At 42.5% G+C, this 24,565-nt stretch overlaps 1 protein-coding gene across 3 annotated transcripts in view; it reads right to left on the reverse strand.

Moving 5' to 3' along the window:
• RBKS (ribokinase) overlaps window positions 1–24,565 on the reverse strand; it is a 140,104-nt gene that overhangs the window by 79,406 nt on the left and 36,133 nt on the right. For all 3 annotated transcript variants that reach the window (XM_060245193.1, XM_060245210.1, XM_060245202.1), the window contains 2 exons: window positions 20,619–20,682; window positions 16,381–16,443 (listed from right to left, as the gene is read on the reverse strand). In XM_060245193.1, the coding sequence (XP_060101176.1) occupies window positions 16,381–16,443; window positions 20,619–20,682 (127 nt within the window). The remainder of the gene's footprint in view (window positions 1–16,380; window positions 16,444–20,618; window positions 20,683–24,565) is intronic.

Genomic DNA, 24,565 nt, shown 5'->3' on the forward strand with positions numbered 1-24,565 from the left:
GAATCTGTGTATGCTCCTTCCCAGCAACAATGGGGAAAGGTTTTTGTTTTTCCCTGCCAGCAGTGAGCAACTGCCTTCTCCCCAGCTCATCTGATTCTCCTTTCCTTGTTAAGAGGAGCAGGTGTTATCCAGAATCACATCTCAAGAGTGTCTCCAGAGAAGCCAGCATAAAGCTAGCTGCAGCAGTGAGAGTTTTTGGGAAACTGGGATCTGTGCATGCTCCTTTCCAGCAACAGCAACTGGAGATGGTTCCCCCCCCCCCCCCCCCCGCTGCCAGTAATGAGTGATTGCTTTCTCCCCAACTCACCTGCTTCTCCTCCCATTTGATTTCAGACTGGATTGAGGATTAAGCTGTTTGTTGTCTTTTGATGAATTTAAATAATGTAATAGGAGTTTTTTTGCTGCTGATGCAGACAAGGAATTTCAGGTTAAGAAGATTTAAACATCTGGAAATTGTTATAGTGCTAGAAGAGTTTAGCTTGGTGTTGCAGATTGTAAGAAAGATCATAGAAAGGAGATAGTTGGGGAAGTTATCTCTTTGGATTATTAGTTGATCCAGCTTGGTACTTGGAAATGTAATACATTTTGATGATCTCACTGTTATCTTTTTTCTCTTGAGTAACTGAAGATTTTCAAGTTAATTATAGATTACAGATTTGAGCTATTTCTAGAAGTTAACTATTCTCTATTACCTAGTTTGATTTAAGTAGTTTCTACTGATTATTTATTTAGACAGATAGATAGAGCACTTAAATATTTATTTTAAAATCTTTAAATTAATCAATCAGTTAATTGACTATTTAAAATTTTAGTAGATAATCATTTATCTGTTCAATTATTTATGATATGTATATAGATGTATATTGAAGAGGTTATAAAATGTGGTAGTGGAGGAATATTAAATGTCACAAAAAACTGATATTAGGAACTACTTAGTAAACAGCATGAACATTAGATCTACCAAAAATAGGATTACATCAGAAGCAGCAGATGGTGGGATGATACTGACATTAGAAGAGTTTCAAGAAGTATTCTAGTCAGAATTCAGTCAATTTCATAAATCTCTAAAGGAAATTTTAAAAACATACATCTTTGAAAGTTGGAGAAATAGAAAATTGACCAAACATTATAGGGATAGAAAACAGATTATGGAAAATTGAGAATTGTTTAAGTATTACAATAAAATAGAAGAACTGCAAGAACAGAATAAAGAAACTACTGACAAGACAGTATTTCTAGAAAATGCGTTTAAATTTTTAGAAAATGACTTTAGTACATTAGAAACTGTTGGAAAAAACTGAACAAATGGAAGAGTGACTTTTAAAAAATTAAAAATAAGAGGTTTGAAGGAAGGAGTGGAGAGATCCAATCTGAAGATTTTTTTTTTTAAAACAGACCTGTTTACAGACTGTCTTGGATCCAACTCACAAGTTGAGGTGTAGAAAGATGTAACATTCAGGATAAACAGTCACTACTCAAGGAAAATTAATCTCCCTAGAGACATCTTAGTGAGATTTACAGAGATAAAGTTTCTGGAAACTCAAGACTTAGATAATGAAATTGAAGCAGGGGTCCTGAATCACTAGATAGCACTACTGACGTCAGGTGTGAGTCCATTACTGTGAACTATAAAGTGGGATAGTAAATACTTTTCTGTTTCCATTTAGCCATCCACTATTATTTTTTCTCTCTTAGAGGTGAGAAGGGTTTGGTGTCTGGACTAATCAATATGAATGCACTTAGGTGTTCTTAGTTAATATAAATGGACCTCATAAAAAAGATACAGACTTAATAGAGTATTGTATGATATAATATGCATACAAGAATCACACTCAGATCTTAATCATTAAAATATTTAAACAAGCTATACTCCAGGGATATCCACTATGCATCTGCAGTTAATACGAAAAGTGTTGTTATGATAACTATAAAAAAATCTCTAGGGATGGAATTAGTTGCCTTAAAAAAGGATGAGGGGCTTTTTTGTTTATAAAAGGGTCAACAGGAGTCTGGAAATTTATACTGACCTATGTTTATGTGCCTAATCAAAAGCAGAAGATTTTTGTTGAGCAGATGATATCTACACTGAAAAACTAGGCGGAAGGTGAACTTTTAATTCTTGAGAGATTTGAACGCAGTAATGAAGCTGTTCTGGGACTCCTCTTTCCCCAATGAGTTACATAAGCCCCTGATTATTTAAAAAACTGATTGAAAGATATGTTCTTAATGGATGCTTTCAAGTGTAAACATCCCATAGGAAAAAAATATATACATATTTTTCCTATAGGCACAACTCTCATTCCCATATTGATTATATTTTCTTAGATGTAACAGCAAGAAAAAACAGGTTTCCTACCTGTAACTGATGATCTTCGAGTGGTCATCTGTGCAGTCACACCAATGGGAGAGGCGCCGGCACAGATCACGATCGGTAACTTCAAAGCCACGGATTTCCGCGCCCTCGTCCCAGTGCGCATGCGCAGGCACCCCCTCCTCTGCGCATGCCCAACGGGACAGGAGCGGACATCCCGCCAGTTCCTTCTGACCGCTGCAGGAGCCCTGGAGACGGACCCTCAGCAGTGGGGATGGTGGGCGGGTAGTGTGACTGCACAGATGACCACTCGAAGTTCATCAGTTACAGGTAGGAAACCTGTTTATCTTCTTCATGGTCTCTGTGCATCACACCAATGGGAGAATAGCAAGCTCACCGCATACCTGGAGGAGGGTTGCGTGGTCCATCAATAGGTGAGCGACTGCAGAACTGCACTGCCCACCGACGAACTCTGTCTCCACTGGAGGTCCAACGCATAGTGCTTGATGAACGTATGCGGGGAGGACCAGGTAGCTGCTTTGCAAATGTCTCGCAAGGGCACCCCTTTCATGAATGCAGCTGAGGTGGCCATTGCCCTTGTGGAGTGAGACCTGATAGGCCCTGGCAGAGGCCGCTTTCGTAACAAGTAGCACAACTTAATTGTCTCTGTCAACCACTTGGAGAGTCTCTGTGAGGAGATCCTCCTCCCAATAGAGGCCGTGGCATATGAGACAAAGAGCCTAGAATCCTTGCGCACAGGTCTAACCCTGTGCAGATAGAAGGAGAGTGCCCGTTTCACGTCAAGGGCGTGAAGGCATCTTTCCGAATCCGAAGCCGGGTTCGGGAAATAGACTGGCAGGTAAATTTCTCTGTTCAGATGGAAGGCAGACACTACCTTTGGCAGGAAGGTCACATCTGGTCGCAGGCGCACCCCTTCTGGACTGATCTGTAGATAGGGGTGGTCGCAACGCAAGGCCGTCAGTTCTCCCACCCGACGTGCTGAGGTGATGGCCACCAGGAATGCCGCTTTCCATGAGAGCAGCTGCAGGGAGCACGTGGCCATAGGTTCAAAGGGTTTTCCCACGAGAACCTCCAATACCCCCGGCAGGTCCCAGAAAGGCATAGGAGCCCGGACAGAGGGGTACAGCCGCACCAACCCCTTTAGGAAGCTCTTAGTGGTAGGGTGAGTAAACACCGACCGGCATTCAATCTGTTCATGGTTGGCTGAAATGGCCGCCAGGTACACTCTAATGGAGGAAACAGTCCCTTGTCTAACAGGGAGAGGAAAAAGTCAAGGATGCTAGGAAGGCCTGCCTTCCTTGCGTCTCTGCCCCTTTCTGAGGCAAATTTAACAAATTGCGCCCATTTGTAGGCGTAGGATTTTCTCGTTGACTCCTTCCTGCAATTAAGGATGACGTGTTGCACTCTCTCCGACAGCTCACTCATCCGAGCTTCCGCGCAGTCAATTTCAGATGCGGGACGTCGTGGTGGACTATCCTGCCCTGCTGGGAGGAGAGTAGATCCGGCACCCCTGGAAAGTGGTGAAACCTGCCCTTGGACAGCTGCAGCACAGGGGCGAACCAGTGTTGCCTGGGCCACCAGGGGGTGATCAGAATGCCCGCGGGTGCTCTGTGTACAGTTTCTGCACCACCCGTGTAATGAGCGGAATCGGGGGGAACAGATAGAGGTGGAGGCGGTCCCAACGAAGCAGAAGGCCGTCCCCCAAAGACAAGGGGTCTCTCTCTCCCCGGCAACAAAAGCTCTCGCACTTTCTGTTGTCGCGGGTGGCGAAGACATCTATCTCCGGAGTCCCCCACTCCTGGAAGACCGGCTGGAGGAAGGTCCAGTTCAGTTTCCATTCGTGCAGGGACGCCCCTCCCCTGCTGAGGAAGTCTGCGTACACGTTCTGCTCGCCCGGGAGATGAGCTGCGATGAGGTAAGTGTTCATCTCCATGCAGATCTGCCATACCTGCAATGCTAGGAAACACAACTTGCGAGACACCGTGCCGCCCTGCCTGTTGATATAGGCCAGCGCTGTGGTGTTGATATGATACTGCAGGTGGTCCCTGGGCCATCTGTTGCCCACGCAAAGAACGTCGACGTGTGTGCCCCATCCCCATAGGGACGCGTCCGTGGTCAGAGTCATAGATGGTTGTGGCCTGTGGAAGGGCGCCCCTTGTAGCAGGTTGTGTTTGTGAGACCACCATGTCAGTGACGCCAGAATCTCCGGAGGAATGGAAAACCTGCGTCGTGGAGGGTCTACCCCGCAATGGAAGCGTTTCAGGAACCACAACTGGAGATTTCTCATGTGTAGCCTGGCGAACGCGAGAACCGCAGTCGTGGCTGCCATTAGTCCCAGTAGCTGCAGAATCTGGAGAGCAGTTACAGTTTGGCTGAACTGGAACGTGCGTATTAAGTCCATAATGTCCTGTGCCCTTTTCTCTGGCAGGAATGCTTTGCACTGCCGTGTGTCCAGAATCGCCCCAATGAATTGGATCCTCTGGGATGGATGGAGGAAGGACTTTTTCATATTCACCCGCAACCCCAACTGCTGGAGGAGGTTCAGGGTGGTGGAGATATGCTGTAGAAGGTTGAGTTTGGACCCGGCCACCAGCAGCCAGTCGTCGATGTACAGGTATATTGCTATGCCCTGCAACCTGAGGTGGGCTGCCACCACTATCATGGTCTTTGTGAACACCCTCGGAGCTGTCGACAAGCCGAAAGGGAGTGCACGGTACTGAAAATGTGAAGTCCCGATGGCGAACCTTAGAAATTTCCTGTGAGCCGGATGGATGCTTATGTGAAAGTAAGCATCCTGGAGGTCTAAGGTGGCCATCCAATCTCCAGGGTTCAGCAGAGGGAGTATGTTGGATAGGGACGTCATACGGAACTTTTGGTGTGGTATAAAGTCGTTGAGTCCCCGAAGGTCCATTATGGGCCGCAGGCCCCCATCCCGCTTGGGGACAGTAAAATAGCGGGAGTAGAACCCCAGTCGTACTTGGTCTGGTGGGACCGGTTCTATGGCCTTCTTCTCGAGCAAAGTCCTCACCTCCTCTTGGAGGGTAGAAGACGGGGCAGTGTAGACGAATGTTGGAACCTGTGGTTCCTGTTGAAATTCTATTAGATAGCCCAGCCGGACTATCGATAGCACCCAGTGGTCTGTTGTTATGGATGACCAGGCTCGGAAAAAGGGCCACAGGCGGGTATGGTCTGAAGAATTGGAGGGGGTGCAGTAAGGGAAGGGGGGGCAGTCAAAGGCCCTGTTTGGCCGGTCTACTCCCCTTCTGCCTGGAGGACTGGGAGGAGGTAGGGGAATATTTGGCCTTTGTGCCGTACTGGGACTTGGTGAAGGGGACTGTAGTCTTGGGCCTCCATTGTTGGTCCCCTGATTGCTTCTGGAAGGGTTTCTTGCTCCATGTTTTCGACCATGGACGCTTGGACTGCTGCCTGGACGACGCCGGAACCCCTAGGTTTCTGGAGGTACGTATGCTCTTGTCCATGTCTTGGAGCACCGCATCAGTGGTGGCACTGAATAGCCCTTTTCCGTCGAAAGGTAAGTCTTGAAGTACGCCTGGGTGTCCGTTTGTAGAGCTGTGGACCTCAGCCACGAGTGTCTCCGAAGAGTCACAGCCGACGTAAGGGTCTTGGCGCCTATGTCCCCCGCATGCTTCGCAGAGCTTAACTGCTGCTTGGCTAATGCCATACCCTCGCTCTGGATTTTCCTTAGGGCGTTCTTGGATTGTTCTGGAAGCCCCTGAAGCAGCGCGGACACACGGTCCCATATGGCGTATTGATAGCGCCCCATGCAGGCAGCATAATTGGCTACTTTCAGGCCCAGCACTCCTGCTGTGTAGAATCTTCGCCCCAGACCATCTAGCTTCTTGCCCTCCTTGTCTGGAGGGGTGGTGTGGGTCTTTCTGGCCTTGGAGGATGAAGCCACTACTACTGAATTTGGCCTAGGGTGGTTAAAGAGAAAGTCCGCTGAGGACTCTTGAATGCGGTACATGTGATCAAGCCTGCGTGATGTAATAGGAGTGGAGGCAGGCTTGTCCCATGAAGCTTTCGCGGTGTGTAACATCACCGTAGTCAATGGAAGCGCTACAGCCGTCGATGTATCCATTTGAACGATGTCGAATACACTATCGGTAACGACAGGCATGGGCTGAATGGTCGACAACGATATGGACTGAGCCATCCTCTTTATCAGCTCTCCGTAAGATTTCAGGTCCTCCGAAGGGGAGATAGGTTGGTCTTCTCCGACCTTGTTGGGCGGAGATAGCTCCTCTGAGGACAGCTGCCCCTCTTGCATCGAACCTTCCGAAGATCTCGGTGAGTCCGGGGACTCCGAGTGGTCCGATTGAGTGGATCGACCTCGAATCGGTACCGGGGTTACAGTCTCTTCAGAGGGAGAAGACTTCTTCCTTTTCACTGGTTCCTCGACAGGAGGCTTCGATACCGATGCCGATGGCTTGCGTTTCGGGGGACGATATGATGTCCTCGAACGGTATGATGCTTCCGAACGTTGGTCCCATTCGGACTGACGAGGAGGGAACCAGGGGAAGACGGATGGCATCGGGCAGGACCCGTAGAGGTACTGCCATTGCCTTTGGTCCCATGACAGTGGTGGCGGTGTTCTCTGTTGTGGGGAAACTTCTCGGTGTCTCCTAGGAGATCGGTCCTCCGGGGATCTTTCCTTCGATGGCCGACGATCCCGTCGGTACCGAGGGCTCCAGGATCGGTCCCCTTGGGAGGTCTTAGGCTGGTCCAGCTGTGGCATCCGTCTCAGCGTCAGAGGGGAGACTCTATGTGCGCTGTGGGATCGCTCCCGACGAGCCCTCTCCGATCGATCCCGAGAGCTGTCCTTCTCCTCCTGAGTGAGGTCCGAAGGGCTGTCGTCTCTCACCAATCGCTGCGCCGATTCCAGATCTCGGTCGGAGTCGGACGAGATCGCTATCTGCGTCGCCATCGATTCGAGCGGCAAGTTCGGTCGATGGCGGATCGGAGAGGCCAGCAGTTTCAAGGGAGGCAGGACTGGAGCTGTTAGGTCGGGCGGCGATGTCGGTGACGAAGTCGCAGGGACCTTCTTGTGTTTCTGTTTGTCGGACTTTTTCTTCGACCCCGCAGAAGCTCCTTTATCCTTCTTGGACCTCTTCGCTGGCGTAGAGGTCTCCGATAACGAAGCCGAGCCCGCTCTTTTCAGGGGGCGATCAGCATCGAGGGAGGTTTTGTCAGTATCGACCACCGACGTCGAGGATTTTGGCGCGCTTTCTGACGACGCCATGTTCCTCGGGGACAGTGCCTGTTCGACCAAGGCTGCAGCGAGACGAGCCGCTCGGTTTTTGCGGGTTTGTCTGGAAAACCTCGCGCAGTGGGCGCAGGAGTCCGGTTTGTGTGTTTCCCCCAAACACAACAAAGGGTGTGGCCGTCCGGAGGGGCGATTTTGCTGCCACACCGTTTGCACCGCTTGAAAAAGCCCCAACGCTTTTCCATACGCGAAAAGCGTGGGGGTGAGGGGGGGGAAAGGGGAAGGGGAGGGAAAGGGTACTAGAGTTAGGAAAAAAAATAACAAAAGTCACACTCCACCCCACTCACGAAAGACAAAAGAAGGCGATGACGCTAGAAGAATCCGCACTGGAAGAACCAGCAAGGCTGAAGTAAGTAATCCACCGACCGTAGGAAAGATCGACTGATCTCAACGGCGGTCAGAAGAGAACTGGCGGGATGTCCGCTCCTGTCCCGTTGGGCATGCGCAGAGGAGGGGGTGCCTGCGCATGCGCACCGGGACGAGGGCGCGGAAATCCGCGGCTTTGAAGTTACTGATCGTGATCGGTGCCAGCGCCTCTCCCATTGGTGTGATGCACAGAGACCACGAAGAAGATCTACAAAATTTCAATAGAGGAAATATTGCTGGCTGACCACTCTCCCATGGTGTTAGAATTTAATATAAAACATGAAGGTAATAAAATGAAGTGGAGGCTAAATAACTTATTATTTCAAAATAAGGAAGTGCAGGATAGAATAAAAGTTAAAACAAAGTCCTTTTTAAAACTTAATTTGAGGCTTTCATAGGGGACATTTTAATATCTTAGCCTGTGTTAAAAGGAAAAGACAGCTAGCTAGAAAAGAACTGGTTGATAAGCTCAGGGTAAAAGAAATGAGGCATAAAGCTACCAAATCCTTGCAAGATAGGAATATATGGAAGTCTGCACATGACAAGCTGACGTTTCTTGATATTTTGAAAGTAGCTAAATCAATATATATAAAATAAGCCATGATAATAAACCAGATAAGATCTTAGCAAGGTTGATGGAAGATAAAAGAAGTGGATACTGATCTTTCAGAGCTATAACCCCACTGGGAATTCAAACACAAATGAATATGCAAATTCTTAGTAAATTCCAAAGCTTCTATACTAATCTGTATAAAGCAGATAGCCCAAATAAAGAAGACATCAAAAAATGTATGGATTGCCTCAGTTCCTAAACTTGCATTGGAAAATAAGGAATGGCTAGATTGTCCAATAACTATCTCAGAGATTATAGGGGCAATTAAAAAACTGAAATCAGATAAAGTCGCCAGGCTCACATGAGCTTGGTAATTAATTTTACAAATGTTTTGCTACAGAGTTGGTACCACATTTAGAGAAATTATTTGCTTAGATGCAGAAAATGGGAGAAGTTTCTAAAGAATAGGCAGATGTAAATATAGCTCTCATCATAAAGGAAGGGACAGATTCTCATGAGGTCACATCTTATAGACCATTCTGCTACTCAACACTGAAATCAGTGATGGGGATTATATTGGATTAGATCAAACATGCTTTTAAAAGGATTATTTCATTTCCTGAACTATCAGAAGATTGTCTGATTAAATTAATTTTGCTAAAATAAGAAAAAAGCTGCTATGTAGAGAAAGCATTTGAGAGTATGGATTGGTCCTTCGTGAATACAGCTTTGACTTCCTTTGGAGTGGGCAGTATGTTTTGCAGTTGGGTTAAAATACTATATAAAGCTCCAGAAGCCAGAACAGTGAATGGTGGAAGTACCTCCTTACTCCTCCTGGAAAAAGGAGTAAGACAGGGTTGCTTGCTCTCACAGTTATTGTTTAATACAGCAACTGAAATTTTAGCAGCAGTACATCAGCATGAGGGAATTAAGGGCATTAATTTCCAGCAAAATACTACTGAACTGTTGATGTACACTGATGACATTGTCTCCCAATATGGTATCTTAAGAGTTCAATGAAGTGTTTAAATGTTGATACTGCACTTTGGAGCAATTTCTGGTTACAAAATGAATAATGGTTACAAAATGAATGAATGGGAGAAGGATTAACAGAAATGGACAAAGGTATAATAAATGAAGTTATTAAGTCATCATGAAAGAAAAAATAGATCAGATATTTAAGCATTTTAATTTCTAATAATCTGGATTGAATGACTGGGCAAAACTTGTGTCCAGTAATGAGAAAAACAAAAAAATTGACTTTAAAAAAATGGGGCTAAATATAAGTTATCTTGGCTAGGACATATTGTCATTAACATGAAAATTCTTCCCAGGGTCCTTTTCATAATTACAATGTTATCCTTATTAGTCAATCAGGTAATGGTGAAGAATATCCAGCAAATATTAAACAAATTTATCTGGGAGGATAAATACCTAGGATTAAAAATCAGGTGTTACAACATGGGAAAATAGCAGCCTCTTAGACTCATAGAATCATAGAGTTGGAAAGGACCTCCAGGGTCATCTAGTCCAACCCCCTGCACAATGCAGGAAGCCCACAAATGCCTACCCAAATTCACAGGATCTTCATTGCTGTCAGATGACCATCTAGCCTCTGTTTAAAAACCTCCAAGGAAGGAGAGCTCACCACCTTCAGAGGAAGCCTGTTCCACTGAGGAATCTCTCTAACAGTCAGGAAGTTCTTCCTAATGTTGAGCTAGAAACTCTTTTGATTTAATTTCAACCCATTGGTTCTGGTCCTACCTTTCGGGACCACAGAAAACAATTCAACACCATCCTCTATATGACAGCCCTTCGAGTACTTGAAGATGGTGATTATATCACCTCTGAGGCATCTCCTCTCCAGGCTAAACATCCCCAGCTACTTCAGCCTTTCCTCATAGGACTTGGTCTCCAGACCCCTTACCATCTTCGTCACCCTCCTCTGGACCCGTTCCAGCTTGTCTATGTCCTTCTTAAAATGTGGTGCCCAAAACTGAACACAATACTCTAGGTGAGGTCTTACCAGAGCAGAGTAAAGCAATACCATCACATAACGTGATCCGGACACTATGCTTCTGTTGATACAGCCCAAAATGGCATTTGCCTTTTTAGCCACCACATCACACTGTTGACTCATGTTCAGCGTATGATCCACTAAGACACCTAGATCCTTTCCGCACATACTACTGCTAAGACAAGTCTCCCCCTTCCTAGAACATAAGAGAAGCCATGCTGGGTCAGGCCAACGGCCCATCAAGTCCAACACTCTGTGTCACACAGTGGCAAAAAATTTTATATACACACATACACTGTGGCTAATAGCCACTGATGGACCTGTGCTCCATATTTTTATCTAAACCCTTCTTGAAGGTGGCTATACTTGTGGCCGCCACCACCTCCTGTGGCAGTGAATTCCACATGTTAATCACTCTTTGGGTGAAGAAGTACTCCTTTTATCCGTTTTAACCTGTCTGCTCAGCAATTTCATCGAATGCCCACAAGTTCTTGTATTGTGAGAAAGGGAGAAAAGTACTTCTTTCTCTACTTTCTCCATCCCATGCATTATCTTGTAAACCTCTATCATGTCACCCCGCAGTCGACGTTTCTCCAAGCTAAAGAGTCCCAAGCGTTTCAACCTTGCTTCATAGGGAAAGTGCTCCAGCCCTTTAATCATTCTAGTTGCCCTTCTCTGGACTTTCTCCAATGCTATAATATCCTATAACTATGCATTGAATTATTCCTACCTAAATGCAGAACTTTACATTTATCCTTGTTAAAATTCATTTTATTGGTTTTAGCCCAGTTTTCCAGCCTGTCAAGGTCATCCTGTATCCTGTTTCTGTCTTATACTGTATTTGGAACCCCTCCCAATTTAGTATCATCGGCAAATTTAATAAGCATTCCCTTTATTCCTTCATCCAAATAATTTCTAAAGATGTTGAACAAAACAGGTCCCAGGACAGATAGATCCTTGAGGCACTCCACTTTTCACTCCTCTACAAGAGGATGAGGAACCATTCACAAGCACTCTTTGGGTGCGATCTGTCAACCAGTTACAGATCCACCGAACGGTAACAGGATCCAAACCACATTTTACCAACTTGTCAACAAGGATAGTATGTGGAACCTTATCAAAAGCCTTACTGAAATCAAGATAAACAATGTCTACAGCATTCCCCTGATCCAGCAAGGTAGTCACTTTCTCAAAAAAAGAGATCAAGTTAGTTTCACATGACTTGTTCTTGAGAAACCCATGCTGGCTCTTAGCAATCACATCCATTCTTTCTAAATGTTCCAGGACTGACTGACTGATGATTTGTTCTAAAACTTTTCCAGGTATAGACTTCAAGCTGACGGGTCGGTAGTTACCCAGATCCTCTTTTTTCCCCTTCTTAAAGACAGGAAAAACATTCACTCCCTCCAATCTTCCGGCACCTCTCCTGTTCTCCAAGAATTCTCAAAAATGATAGCCAGAGGCTCAGAAATTACATCTGCAAGCTCTTTTAGAACCATTGGATGCAATTCATCTGGCCTGAGGACTTAGTTTCATTTAAAGAAACTAGGTGTTTAAGTACTACCCCTGTGCTGATCCTAGGTTGGCACTTCATACCCTCCTTATATGTTCTGTTTTTGGCATGTTGAGCACTGTTTCCCTCAAAAGAGAAGACTGAGGAAAAGTAGGAATTGAGCAGTTCCGCCCTCTCTTAATTACCCATTACAATTTCACTTTCCTGCCCTCACAATGGGCCTATCATGTCTTTGCTCTTGGCCCTAGTCAATTGGTTTTGAATGGATAAAACATAGAAGGTCTGGGAAATGGAACAATGTGGTATTGCCTGTTTACTGAATAATTGAATTTGGAAATATAATATGTACAGGGCAGATCAAGGTGCTATGCATATTCGTAGGACATTGGCAAAGGTATGGGATTGGTGAACAATTAGATTAGATTTGGATAGTTCCCCTTGTATGCCAATATTCCAGCATTAGGATTTTGCAGAAGCCCTTCAACAGAGTATGGGAAAGCCTAAAAACAACTAGAATTCCTGACTTTCTTAAAAACCAAACCATTAAATATTATGAAGAACTTCAACAAAAAACTGGTGAAGTCCCATGAACATTTATCAATTTCAGATAAAGAGTTTTATTCAATCCAGACTAGGACAGTATAATATTTGTTGCCCCATAAGCGGATCTGAATGTTGTACCCTAACTTTTCTTTTTTTAGATAAGCCAGAAAAATGGAAAGGAGGATTTTCAGAATGAGAGACTTTTATGTAAATGGAACCCCCTTACTGTAATTCAACTTAAAAAAAAAAGCTGCAAGGAGCTTTAACAAATTGGATTCTTCTTCATCAATTACACTAATTGTAAATCCTACAGTAAGAGTAAGTATGACCAAAAGGATGATGAAATTTGAACAAATCCTAATGCAATGTATGAACAGTGCAAAGGGAATGTTCTTTAAAATATTTTCTCACTGAGTTGAAATAGATACAAATACGTCAGATGGTCTGAAAACAACATGGGAAAATGATATAGGAAAACAATATGGAAAAATAGAACAAAATGTATGGAAGAGGTCAGGAGCGGCCAAACTGTGGCTTGGAAGCCATATGTTGTTCTTTCACACATATCATGTGGCTCTCGAAGCCCCCACCATCCCATTGGCCAGATTGGAGAAGGCATTTCTCTCTTTAAATCACTTCTCCAAGAAGTCAGCAGGCAGCTTGGAGAATACATTTAAAGCTAAAGTTGCTTTCTTTGCACCTCTCCTCCTTCCCCATCTATTTGCCTCCTTCCCTCCCAAACATCTGACTGTGTCTTTTGGCTCTCAAACATCTGATGTTTATTCTATGTGGCTCTTACGTTAAGCAAGTTTGGCCACCCGCAAATAGGTTATGGATGACTCAGATAAGGAAAACTATATCGATAGTAATTAGGGAGAATCTCTGAAACTATTAAAACAATGGCATATTACACCTTGCAAGAATAAGTAACACAGATAATAAAAAAATGTTGGAGAAACTGTAATCAGCAAGGCAATTATATTCACATGTGGTGGTCATGTGTTACGGTATTGGGAGAAAACAGAAATGGGAAACGTCACTCATTAAATTATTTATGCCACACCAGCATTGCCTCTGTTAATAATCTGGGGGGAACAAAACAAAAAAGTGACATCTAAAGGATTAAATGTACCTGTGTTGATGGCAACCCATTGCATAATAGCAAAAAGTTGAATATCTGCAGAATTTTTAACATTTCGGCCCCCACCCAGCCGAGCGTCCGATCGGACGCTTAGGCTGATGGCTGTCCATTGCCTCCCTGGAAGGAGGAGACAGTGGAGTCTTCCTTTCTGTAGGGAGGGAGGGGGCGGCCTTATAAGGCTGGCCCCGCCTCCCGTGGCACAGTTCCAAAGCGCACTCTCCGCCCGCCCATCATGCAGTGCAGGCAATAGGCTGGTCGCCTTATTAGGGGCCAGGTAGGAATTTTTCACCTTCAGACATATTGGCCGGTTTGGGGCGTGTTTTTGCCTACCTTGTACTGTTGGCAATGGGCGCTGGCAATTGGTTTGGGCGGTGCTGTTAAATAGGTTGGTCACTGGCTGTTTATTGTTGGGAATATGTTGTGCGGGGTATTGGTGAGCTCCCACGGCACCGCACCATTTGAGTGAATGGCGTCCCTGGGGTGACTGTTAAGCTGTACGGCCCAAGGTTGGCTCCGGGGAGCCTTGGGATCTTGTCACTTGGAATTGTCCACATCCCAGGCTGTACGGCTTGGGGGATGGTGGAGCGCAGGTGAACGGGATCTTGTGCCTGGCCGGCTGGGTTTGAGCCGTTGGGTTGGCTCCCACCCGGGGCCTGGGGCTCACCCAGTTCCAGGTTAAAGAGGTGGTCTAGTTGACCCCTGGCTTAACCTGACTCCACTGTTTTCCCCCTTGCCGTTTAAAGTAATAAAGTGGCCCTTTAATCCATATTTTGTGGTCTGTCTCGTTATTCTGACTGGGGTGGCAATACATTTTTGCTATCTTGAGCTATGGCAAATAACCATGGCAGAAAAACTGACATATCAACTTAAGAGTAATCAAAGGTGAAGACTTTTTCAAAACATGCCATTATTTTATGTTATATACAAACCAAAGAGGCACTCAGCATTTTCCAAGCCCTTCCTCAAATTGAGGTGGTAGTAGTGGAAATAAAGAAATGGGGAAATAACAATCCTTAAGGCCATCAATATTTTCTCTCTCCGTTAGCTATACCTGTAAGACAAATTTCCAAAATGTGCTAAATATTAAGTCCTCTGTCAATACTTGGTCCTTTAAATTGGTAAATTAAGAGGTTACTTTCTATGTTTGTTTATGTCTTGTTTGTAGAATGGTGGTTATTCCTGTTTTCTTCTTCTTTTTTATAACTCATTTAAAACTAATAAAATATTTAAACTGCCATCCCTATGAGATATCAAGGTGTGAGACGGCTAGGCTGGGCAATATGTGATGTCATGGTAATCTGAGTGCTGTTGAGTTGTCAGTTTTAAAATGTTTTTATTGTATTTTATTGTTTTATTATATGTTGTACTCCACCCTGAGCCCTATGGGGAATGGACGGAATAGAAATTTACTCAATATATATATATATTCTTGAAAAATATCAGTTAATACAGGCATCTGAGAAAATATCATGTATAGGTGGTATCCCAATAGAACTGCTAAGATATCTGGAGGCAATTACTAGGGAGGTGTGGGCCCTTTTTTCATATATGGTAGCAATGCCCACTGGTTCAAAAATACTGGAACACCATTATTAGGGAAACTGATGTTATCTTATATTGCAAACTGTCACATAAAATAGTCTTGCTAAATATTTTATTGGATAATATTTCAGAACAAGAAATATATCTAGTAAAAAACTCGTTGGTTGCAGCAAGGCGAGCGCTGACAAAGTTTTGGAAGCAGCCAAATCTGCCAAGTGAAGATGAGTAAGTAGGGTTTTGTTTTTTGCATTTGTGTGTGTGTGTGTCCACACGTGCCCATGCCTGGAAGTCATGGTGACCTCTGGTGACTCCTACTGGGGCATGGAGGATGTTCAGAGAAGTGACTTGGTAGCCAGCCTCTGCCTCCCAACCCTGGTATTCTCTGGAGGTTTCCCATCCAAATACTTTGCAGGTTCAGCGCTCCTCAGCTTCCAAGATCTGAGGATATCAGGTTTGCTTGGGCTATCCAGGTCAGGTATGGCATGCAGCTTGGATGAACAAGATAACAGTATACAAGAGGATCTGCACAGGAAAGAGTGGCTCTCAAGAATTATTTGTTGAACTTTGCACTCCATTTATTAGATACTGGATGGAATAGATACAGGTCATGAGAACAGGTCAAAGAAGTTGTATTAAGATATATCTGATTGTTCTACTGTAGTTGTACTTCACAGAAGTTAAATACAAGCAGCTGTACAGCTTAGGGAGGTCTGGACTTTTTTGTTAAATCATATGGAATGTTTTAATTGAGAATTGGTTATATTGCATAAATAAAGGAATGTTTACCACACACACACAAAAAGAGCAGATCTAACACAATCTATTAATGAGGCTGAGCATAGTGGAACATGGTTAACTTAACCTTATTTGATCACATGCTATGGATTTTATTCTGCCAATCTGATAAAAATCTTTAAACCACAGTACAGTTTATACATACAAAAAATGTCATCAACCTGCTTGATTGGCTCAGGTGTCTCCCCACTCCCTGTCCAGAATTTAAAAGAGCATTTTGAAATTTTATTTTCCTTCCAAACCCCAAACAGTTTGATATGGAAAATGGGAACCGGAAATATTCAGAACATGTACCTTTATCATCAACAATGATAGAAGCAGCTCCTGTAGCTGCCTTCTCCGTTTGATCTACAAAATCTAGGCAAGAGGAAAATAAGGTATAAAATATCAAATTTGAGCCTGGAACTCAGTTACAACAAACAAAAAAAGATAACATTTGCCTGCATAAAAAGCAAAATGTATCCATAACCACTGGCATAAAAATATTTATTTATTGATTTTTTGATTGGCAAACTGGACGTTATCTTAAATGCTAAATAAGATGTTCTACAATGTTATATATATCATAATACTTTATGCATAGTAGAATTTTGTTATATATAAAATTAATCTACTTGATACTACTTCATCCAACAAAGTTCTGCATAACTTGGAATTTTTAAAATAAACTTATCATATGTTAAAAAAAGAATTAAAAAATGTTCACAGCTATTATATTTTATTTATTTATTTATTTTATTTACATCCCGCCCTAGCAGGCTCAGGGCGGCTCACAACATAAAAACGCCACAATAATTAAAACAATACATATTATAAAACAGTACATTCTATAAAATTATACATTCAATAATTAAAATCAGCATTTCATTTCATTTGGTGCTAAGATCTAGGTATTATATCTTATTCAATTTTTCAGTGTGATGGCATTCCATCTACTATGTAGGCTCCATATTAATTAAAGGCCAGCTGGAAGAGGATGGTTTAGCAGGCTCTGTGGAACTGGACAAGATTCTGCAAGGCCCACACTTCCTCAGAAAGATGGTTCCACCAGTGGGGGGCAGCGATCGAAAAGGCCCTTTCCCTGGTGACTTTCAGTTTGGCCTCATTCGGCCCAGGGATTACCAATAGGTTTTGAGAACCAGATCGGAATATATGGAATATACGGGGAGAGACGGTCCCTAAGGTAGGCAAGTCCTCAACCATACAGGGCCTCTGTGGAAAATATGGGGAGAGACAGTTCCTAAGGTAGGCAGGTCCTCAACCATACAGGGCCTCTGTGGAAAATATGGGGAGAGACAGTTCCTAAGGTAGGCAGGTCCTCAACCATAAAGGGCTTTAAAGGTAATAACCAGCACCTTGTAACGAATCTCGTACACTATTGGCAGCCAGTGCATAAAAACATAAGAGAAGCCATGTTGGATCAGACCAATGGCCCATCCAGTCCAACACTGTGCACACAGTGGCCAAAAAAATTATATATATACATACATACATATATATATATATATATGTATATATAACAGCCACTGATGGACCTCTGCTCCATATTTTTATCTAACCCCCTCTTAAAGCTGGCTATGCTTGTGGCTGCCACCACCTCCTGTGGCAGTGAATTCCACATGTTAATCACCCTTTGGGTGAAGAAGTACTTCCTTTTATCCGTTTTAAGCTGACTGCTCAGCAATTTCATCAAATGCCCATGAGTTCTTGTATTGTGAGAAAGGGAGAAAAGGACTTCTTTCTCTACTTTCTCCATCCCATGCATTATCTTGTAAACCTCTATCATGTCACCCCGCAGTCGACGTTTCTCCAAGCTAGAGAGCCTCAAGTGTTTTAACCTTTCTTCATAGGGAAAGCGTTCCAACCCTTTAATCATTCTTGTTGCCCTTTTCTGGACTTTTTCCAATGCTATAATATCCTTTTTGAGGTACGGTGACCAGAATTGCACACAGCATAATGATACTGGCTGATTTGTTTTCAATTCCCTCCCTAATAATTCCTAGCACGGTGTTGGCCTTTTTTATTGCAATCGCACACTGTCTTGACATTTTCAGTGAGTTATCTACCACGACTTCAAGATCTATCTCTTGGTCAGTCTCTGCCAGTTCACACCTCATCAACTTGTATTTGTAGCTGGGATTCTTGGCCCCAATGTGCATTACTTTGCACTTGGCCACATTGAACCTCATCTGCCATGTTGACGCCCACTCACCCAGCCTCAACAGATCCCTTTGGAGTGCCTCACAATCCTCTCTGGTTCTCACCACCCTGAACAATTTAGTATCATCTGCAAACTTGGCCACTTCACTGCTCACTCCCAACTCCAAATTATTTATGAACAAGTTAAAGAGCATGGGACCCAGTACTGAGCCCTGCGGCACCCCACTGCTTACCATCCTCCACTGCGAAGACTGCCCATTTATACTCACTCTCTGCTTCCTATTAATTATCCAGTTTTTGATCCACAAGAGGACCTGTTCTTTTACTCCATGACTCTCGAGCTTTCTAAGGAGCCTTTGATGAGGAACTTTATCAAAAGCTTTCTGGAAGTCAAGGTAAACAACATCTATTGGGCCTCCTTTGTCCACATGTTTGTTCACCCCCTCAAAGAAATGCAACAGGTTAGTGAGGCAAGATCTTCCATTACAGAACCCATGCTGAGTCTTCTTGCAGTTCCTGCAGCACTGGCTGTATGTGCTCAATGTGAGATGGGAAATTCTCTTTAACGTATTATGGTGATCAAAATGAGAAGTGCTGGGAAATAATGTGTGTAGTAATGCTTGAAAAAACACGTGTTTTATTATACCCATAAAATAGTAAACACAGAAGCTAAAATTTATTATGACTAATTCTGTGCTTTAGCAAAAGCAAGTTTTAATTCAGACTTTTCTGAAATTCACAGTGTATTGCTTTCTCATTTATGCATAACAAGACAAATATTTGAAAGACTTTTTACACAAGTGTGCACTTATCCCCCCCCCAAATCTATATAGGAAAACAACGTGTGAAAGGGCAAATACAGAATAATGTAAAAAAGCCCTGCTGAATTAGATCAAAGGTTCACATCATGAGCCAGCCAGGTGTTCCCAGGAAGTAGAATTGTGAAGTCCCCAGCCTTCCCTGATGGGGGACTTTTGTGCATGCGCAATGCAATGACGTCACCTGGAAGTGACGTCATCGCACCAGCGATGTCACTCGCGGCCATTCTAGGCGTTTCCGGGAAAACTCTATGGTTTTCCTGGATGCTCTAGCCATTTGGGAGGGGAAAACTCTATGGTACCTATTGTACCATAGAGCAGGGGTGGCCAATGGTAGCTCTCCAGATGTTGTGCCTACAACTCCCATCAGCCCCAGCCAGCATGGCCAATGGCTGGGTCTGATGAGAGTTGTAGGCAAAAAACATCTGGAGAGCTACCGTTGGCCACCCCTACCATAGAGTTTCCCCTCTCAAATGGCTAGAGTGTCCGGGAAAACCAGGGGCTTGGTAGCTCTACCAGGAAGCCTAGAATCAGGACAAGAAGACAACAGCCCTTCCCTTTTGTTCCCTCCTCCCCAACTGGTATTCAGAAGCAGACAGGCTCTGAACTTACAAATTTCATTTAGTTATCATGGCTAACAGTCACTGATAAAAGTCATTGCCATAAATCTGCCTAAACTTTTAAAACCATCTAAGCAGGAGGCCAGCAATACATTTTATGGCAATAAATTCCATTTGTTAAGTATGTGGAGTATTAAAAAGTTGGTGGTACAGTGGGTAAATTGTAATAGGAGACCCAGGTGCAAAACCCCATGCTGGCATGAAGTTCTCCAAGTAACTGGGACCTAGCATATCTAAGATGGTTGCTGTGATGATAAAATGGGAAGGAAGAAGCATCTATGCTGCTCTTGTGTTTCCAACTCTGGGCTGGAAAATTCCTGAAGACTTGGGGGTTCAGCCTGGAGATGGTGGAGTTTGGGGAAGGTGAGGTGATCGGGTCTACCCTTCCTCCATGGCAATTTCCTCCATGGAAACTAAACTCTGCAGTTTGGAGATGAGTTGCAATTCTGGGAGACCTCTAGCCCTCAGGGACTGGCAATCCTAATGTTGCCCCAAGATCCTTGGGAGAAAAGTGAGACAAAGATGTACTAGAAAGAAAGATAAAAGTACTTTATTTTGTTATTCCTGAATGTATTGCTAATCATTTTTGTTGGGCTGAATCTTGCCATTTTTCAGCAGAAGATGCTGACAGCTGTGGATTTTGCAAACTAGGCTCATATTGTTCCTTATTACAGATTAGGGCATAATGAGGTTCAGAGATGGTGGCTCACCTCATGTCCTCCAGCAAGTTCATAGCACAATTGGGATTTAAACCAATGACTTTTCCAATTATGAACTGTGTGCTTGACCACTGCATTGCACCCCACCAGCTTTAATAAGGCAGCAGCTATAATAATCAGTGTACATATATAAACCAAAACTCAAAATATTCTACACTATTTGATCCGTAAATTTTAAACCCCCAATTTAAGTATAGTTAAAACAAAAGTTTTACCTGTAGGAATCCCATTTTTCTTGAAATTTTCAATATAATCATAACCAAAGGAATCCTTCCCAACCTATTCAATAAAGATTAACAACATTTGAGCTTGTAAATACATCTGGTATGATATGACACTGCCACATACTTTAAAGTTGGTACACCAAAATGCACATATTCTGAACATGTAAGGACACGTTCAACTTGACTTACTGAGTCTGTGGTTTTAGCAATGTTTAACAAAAATCTTAATCTGCACTTCTGCACATGTACCGTACTTTACTTCAAATGAAGATATTTTGCTTGGAACCCTGCTTCACTCTTCAGGTCATATTTAGAATTCTAAAATGCCCTGCTTGTGATCTCATTTATTGTACAAATGATTGCAAAATCGGAACACCTTTCAGAGGAGTGTGTGTGTGTGTGTGTGTGTATGTATGTATGTATGGACGGGCAGACAGACAGACAGACAGACAGATAGATAAATAGATTATCCTGGAGTTTTTTTGTAAAGGCACTCAAACAGAAGAATAGTGGTAAATAGAATGGTATAAAAATGCTGAGAAAAAAATCCAAATAAAATCCAAACATGATCATACATAGATTCCCTTCATCACAGAAGTGTTAGCAATAGAAATACTGGGAAGAGGAAGTATTTAATTTTAAAGAGAGCATCTAACTTTTTGGAAATATGTTTACTTTTTATTGCATAGGAAACCAATTTTGTTACTAAAAATAAAAGATCTAGTAAGATAAAGGGAAAAGAAACTGAAATACAGTTTGGGAAACAAGCTGAAGATGAACGGAGGAAAAGCAAATCTTTCAATTAAGCATTTAGCACTATGCAATGAAACTTTGTTTATATCAAGCTTCAGCCAATAATATTTTGGAAAATACTTTCACTATCCATAATATCAAAAGTATCATTGAGGTTAGACACCATTTCTGAGGGATTCCTGAGGTTCTGTGACGAGGGACACAAACCAAACAGAATTATGCAAATTAACAGATGGTGTCATTCCCAAATTGCAAAGGACAGATTTGTGATCTTCATATGTCTGATAAATCCTGAAATCCTATGAAAAATTTATTGTGGTCATCACAAGTAATAGACTATTGCAGATATCTCTGGCATGTATTACATTGCCCTCAATAATGCTTTCTAGTGGTTTTCTGTCTGGACACATGCTGTTTCCATGTATAAAAAGAGAGCGTGGAATGCATTATCTAACAATTTGTGTGTTAGCAGCTCATCTTCAAAGATATCTATTTGTTTTAAACAGCTGATATCAATCTTTTAGAGACATAAAGTCTGTGGAATCATTTTCCAGGATCTTCGATAGGTCTCCATGGAAACAGGGAACCTGACATTAGAGGTGGGTCTTTTCTCATGTCCCTTGTTTCAAACATTTTGATAATGAAAGCCAGGCTTTTTTAAAATGGAAAGACTACTGGTTCTGGAATGCACATCACAAGTCAGGTCACAGTTTTCCAGTCTTAGCTTAGTTTATCTTCAGCTTATTCCTATATTTTCTTATAGATAAGTGAATGTACATCATTAAGTTAATTCTCAAATGGAATGCATCAGTAAATGAAAGATAGGGCATATATGTGAAATGCTAAAATAGATTCTGGAGGATGGAAACATATCACAAGCAAAACATTGGCCTATTATTGCTTAAACTCATTTTCTTTATTATTGTCCTGGAAACAGTATACACTCATCTCCATAGTTTAATAATATTTTTCTCTGGCTCACCATCAAAACTTTTTACATGGGCCACTTGATGCCTGTCATCACAATAGGTATAATTCCATTGAGTTGCAGAAGCAAAATACACTTGTACCTGCAAATTAATTACACTGAAAAAATACTTTCCCTGTTATTTCTTATATACCATCTGTTCTGCATAACTAAACTCTGTGACTAACTTTTGGGGAGTATGTTTACTTTTTATTGCATAGGAAGTCAATTTCGTTACTAAAAATAACAGATCTAGTAAGATAAATGGAAAAGAAACTGAAATACAGATTGGAAAACAAACTACAACATCATGAAATGTATCATAGCCACAGATATTCAGTGTTGGTTAACAAAGCCATTAACATAGTTTAATGAGATTAATTCAAAAATCAACAAACAGAACCTCACCATAATTGTTTATGAGTTAGTGACCTCTGGGCTGGATTATTATGATGTGCTTTATGAGAAAGCTACCTTTGAAAAATGATCGGGAACTTCATTGTTCCTCAAGTCATAGTAACCAGGTCCTTAACTGAGATTTGACATTGTGAGCATACCACCTCAATGCTTAAAAATCAAGAATGCAGCTCAACGTCCATGACGTATTAATTGAAAAGGAATACCTCAGCTGTGCTATGGATTATTTTCTCATCACAGACAAAATGGGTTTGTTGTGATGTTTGAATGGAAGAGTTCCCTGCAGACCTGTATTAAAGAGGAAGGACAAGAAAGCTCTGAATTTCTCGAGTTCTTTGTAATAATTCTTTCCTTATCACATCATCTTCTCCCATAGTACTTAATTTCAATCAGGCAGCTCCGTTCCTAGCCATGTTTATTCAGAAAAGAGTCACACTAATCTCAACAGGATTTACTTCTACATACATTCTGCCTTAGTTTTTTTAAAAACCTAATCTAACCTTCTTGTTATTTTTTGCTTTGATTTTAGGGTTTTGTAAGTTTGTAGGACAAGTACTACTGAATAGTGAACAGTAATAGGAAGGTTTTTTTCATCCTGCAGAAACAATTGTTATACATTTTATTTTTCCAGGAAGGGCTCATGAGCCTTTAACAGCTAAATACTATGGATGAGACTTTGACTTCCACAGAGTCACAATAGTAAATGGTAGCACCGGGAAGCCTTATGCATGCCACACTTTGCATGTTCAGGCGTTCATTTATGAAGCCTATCTTATATTAAAAGGCTATCATTCTGACACATAACCTTCAGAAGGTACAAGATGAGATTGAACAATTGAGGCTCAGTCAGATAAAATGGAGATGCAGATGGTGAGTGGAACATTAAATGTGATGAGGATGGAAAGGATCATGTTTGCAGCCTGTTATGTCCTCTGTCTGGCTTTATTCCAGAATGTCCAGGTAATGTCCTGTGGTCATGAGCAATGTTCCCTCTAAGCTGCAGAGTCTTGGGTGCAAAAATTACCGTATACTTTGTGAGCTGCTGGCATTAAAGCTGTGAGCTACTGCATAAATTATTGTGCTCTGAGGTCATCCTTCCTGAGCTAAGACAAAAATATGTGAGCTGGAGGCTAAAAATCTATGAGCTAGCTCATGCTAACTCAGCTTAGAGGGAACACTGGTCATGAAAGGTTTTTCCCAGTTTTGGTTGGAATACCAGCTGTACCCCTATTAGAAAATCAGGCAATGCTCTTGCATGCCTTAGAAATCATTTGTCATGACTTATAGTATGGGCTACATATAAGGTTACTTTTGAAAATAGTTTGGAAGCCTCTGTTGGTCTAGAATGAAGTGGCGCAGTTCTGCTGGTTGCTAGCCCATTCCTGTACTCAGTTGAAGATGCTAGTTTTAATCTTAAAAGTCCTAACCAGCCTGAACATAGAATGGTTATAGCAAGCTGAGTCTCATATTTCTCTGTCCTCATGAGTTATAATTGTGGGGTGTTACTACCACTTGAAATAAGAATAGTTGCTATTGGAAGCAGAATGTTTGGGTGCTGGGGCCTTTTTACAGAACTTCTGACTGAAGTAAATATGCCACTCCCGCTTAACTGAAATTTTTAAAGAATCCATAAAGATTACAGGTTGTTCAAAGAAGACATTCCTGCACCTCCAAATCATAGTCTAGCTTTTCATCTCAACCAAGCCTAATTCAAGAATCAGTAATCAGCTGAAAGTATGTTATTGGACTATTTAATTTCTTGAAATAAATTTTATATTTACAAATAATTGTATGAATAATT

Source organism: Heteronotia binoei, chromosome 1 (assembly GCF_032191835.1).
Source record: "Heteronotia binoei isolate CCM8104 ecotype False Entrance Well chromosome 1, APGP_CSIRO_Hbin_v1, whole genome shotgun sequence".
Lineage (NCBI taxonomy): Eukaryota > Metazoa > Chordata > Lepidosauria > Squamata > Gekkonidae > Heteronotia > Heteronotia binoei.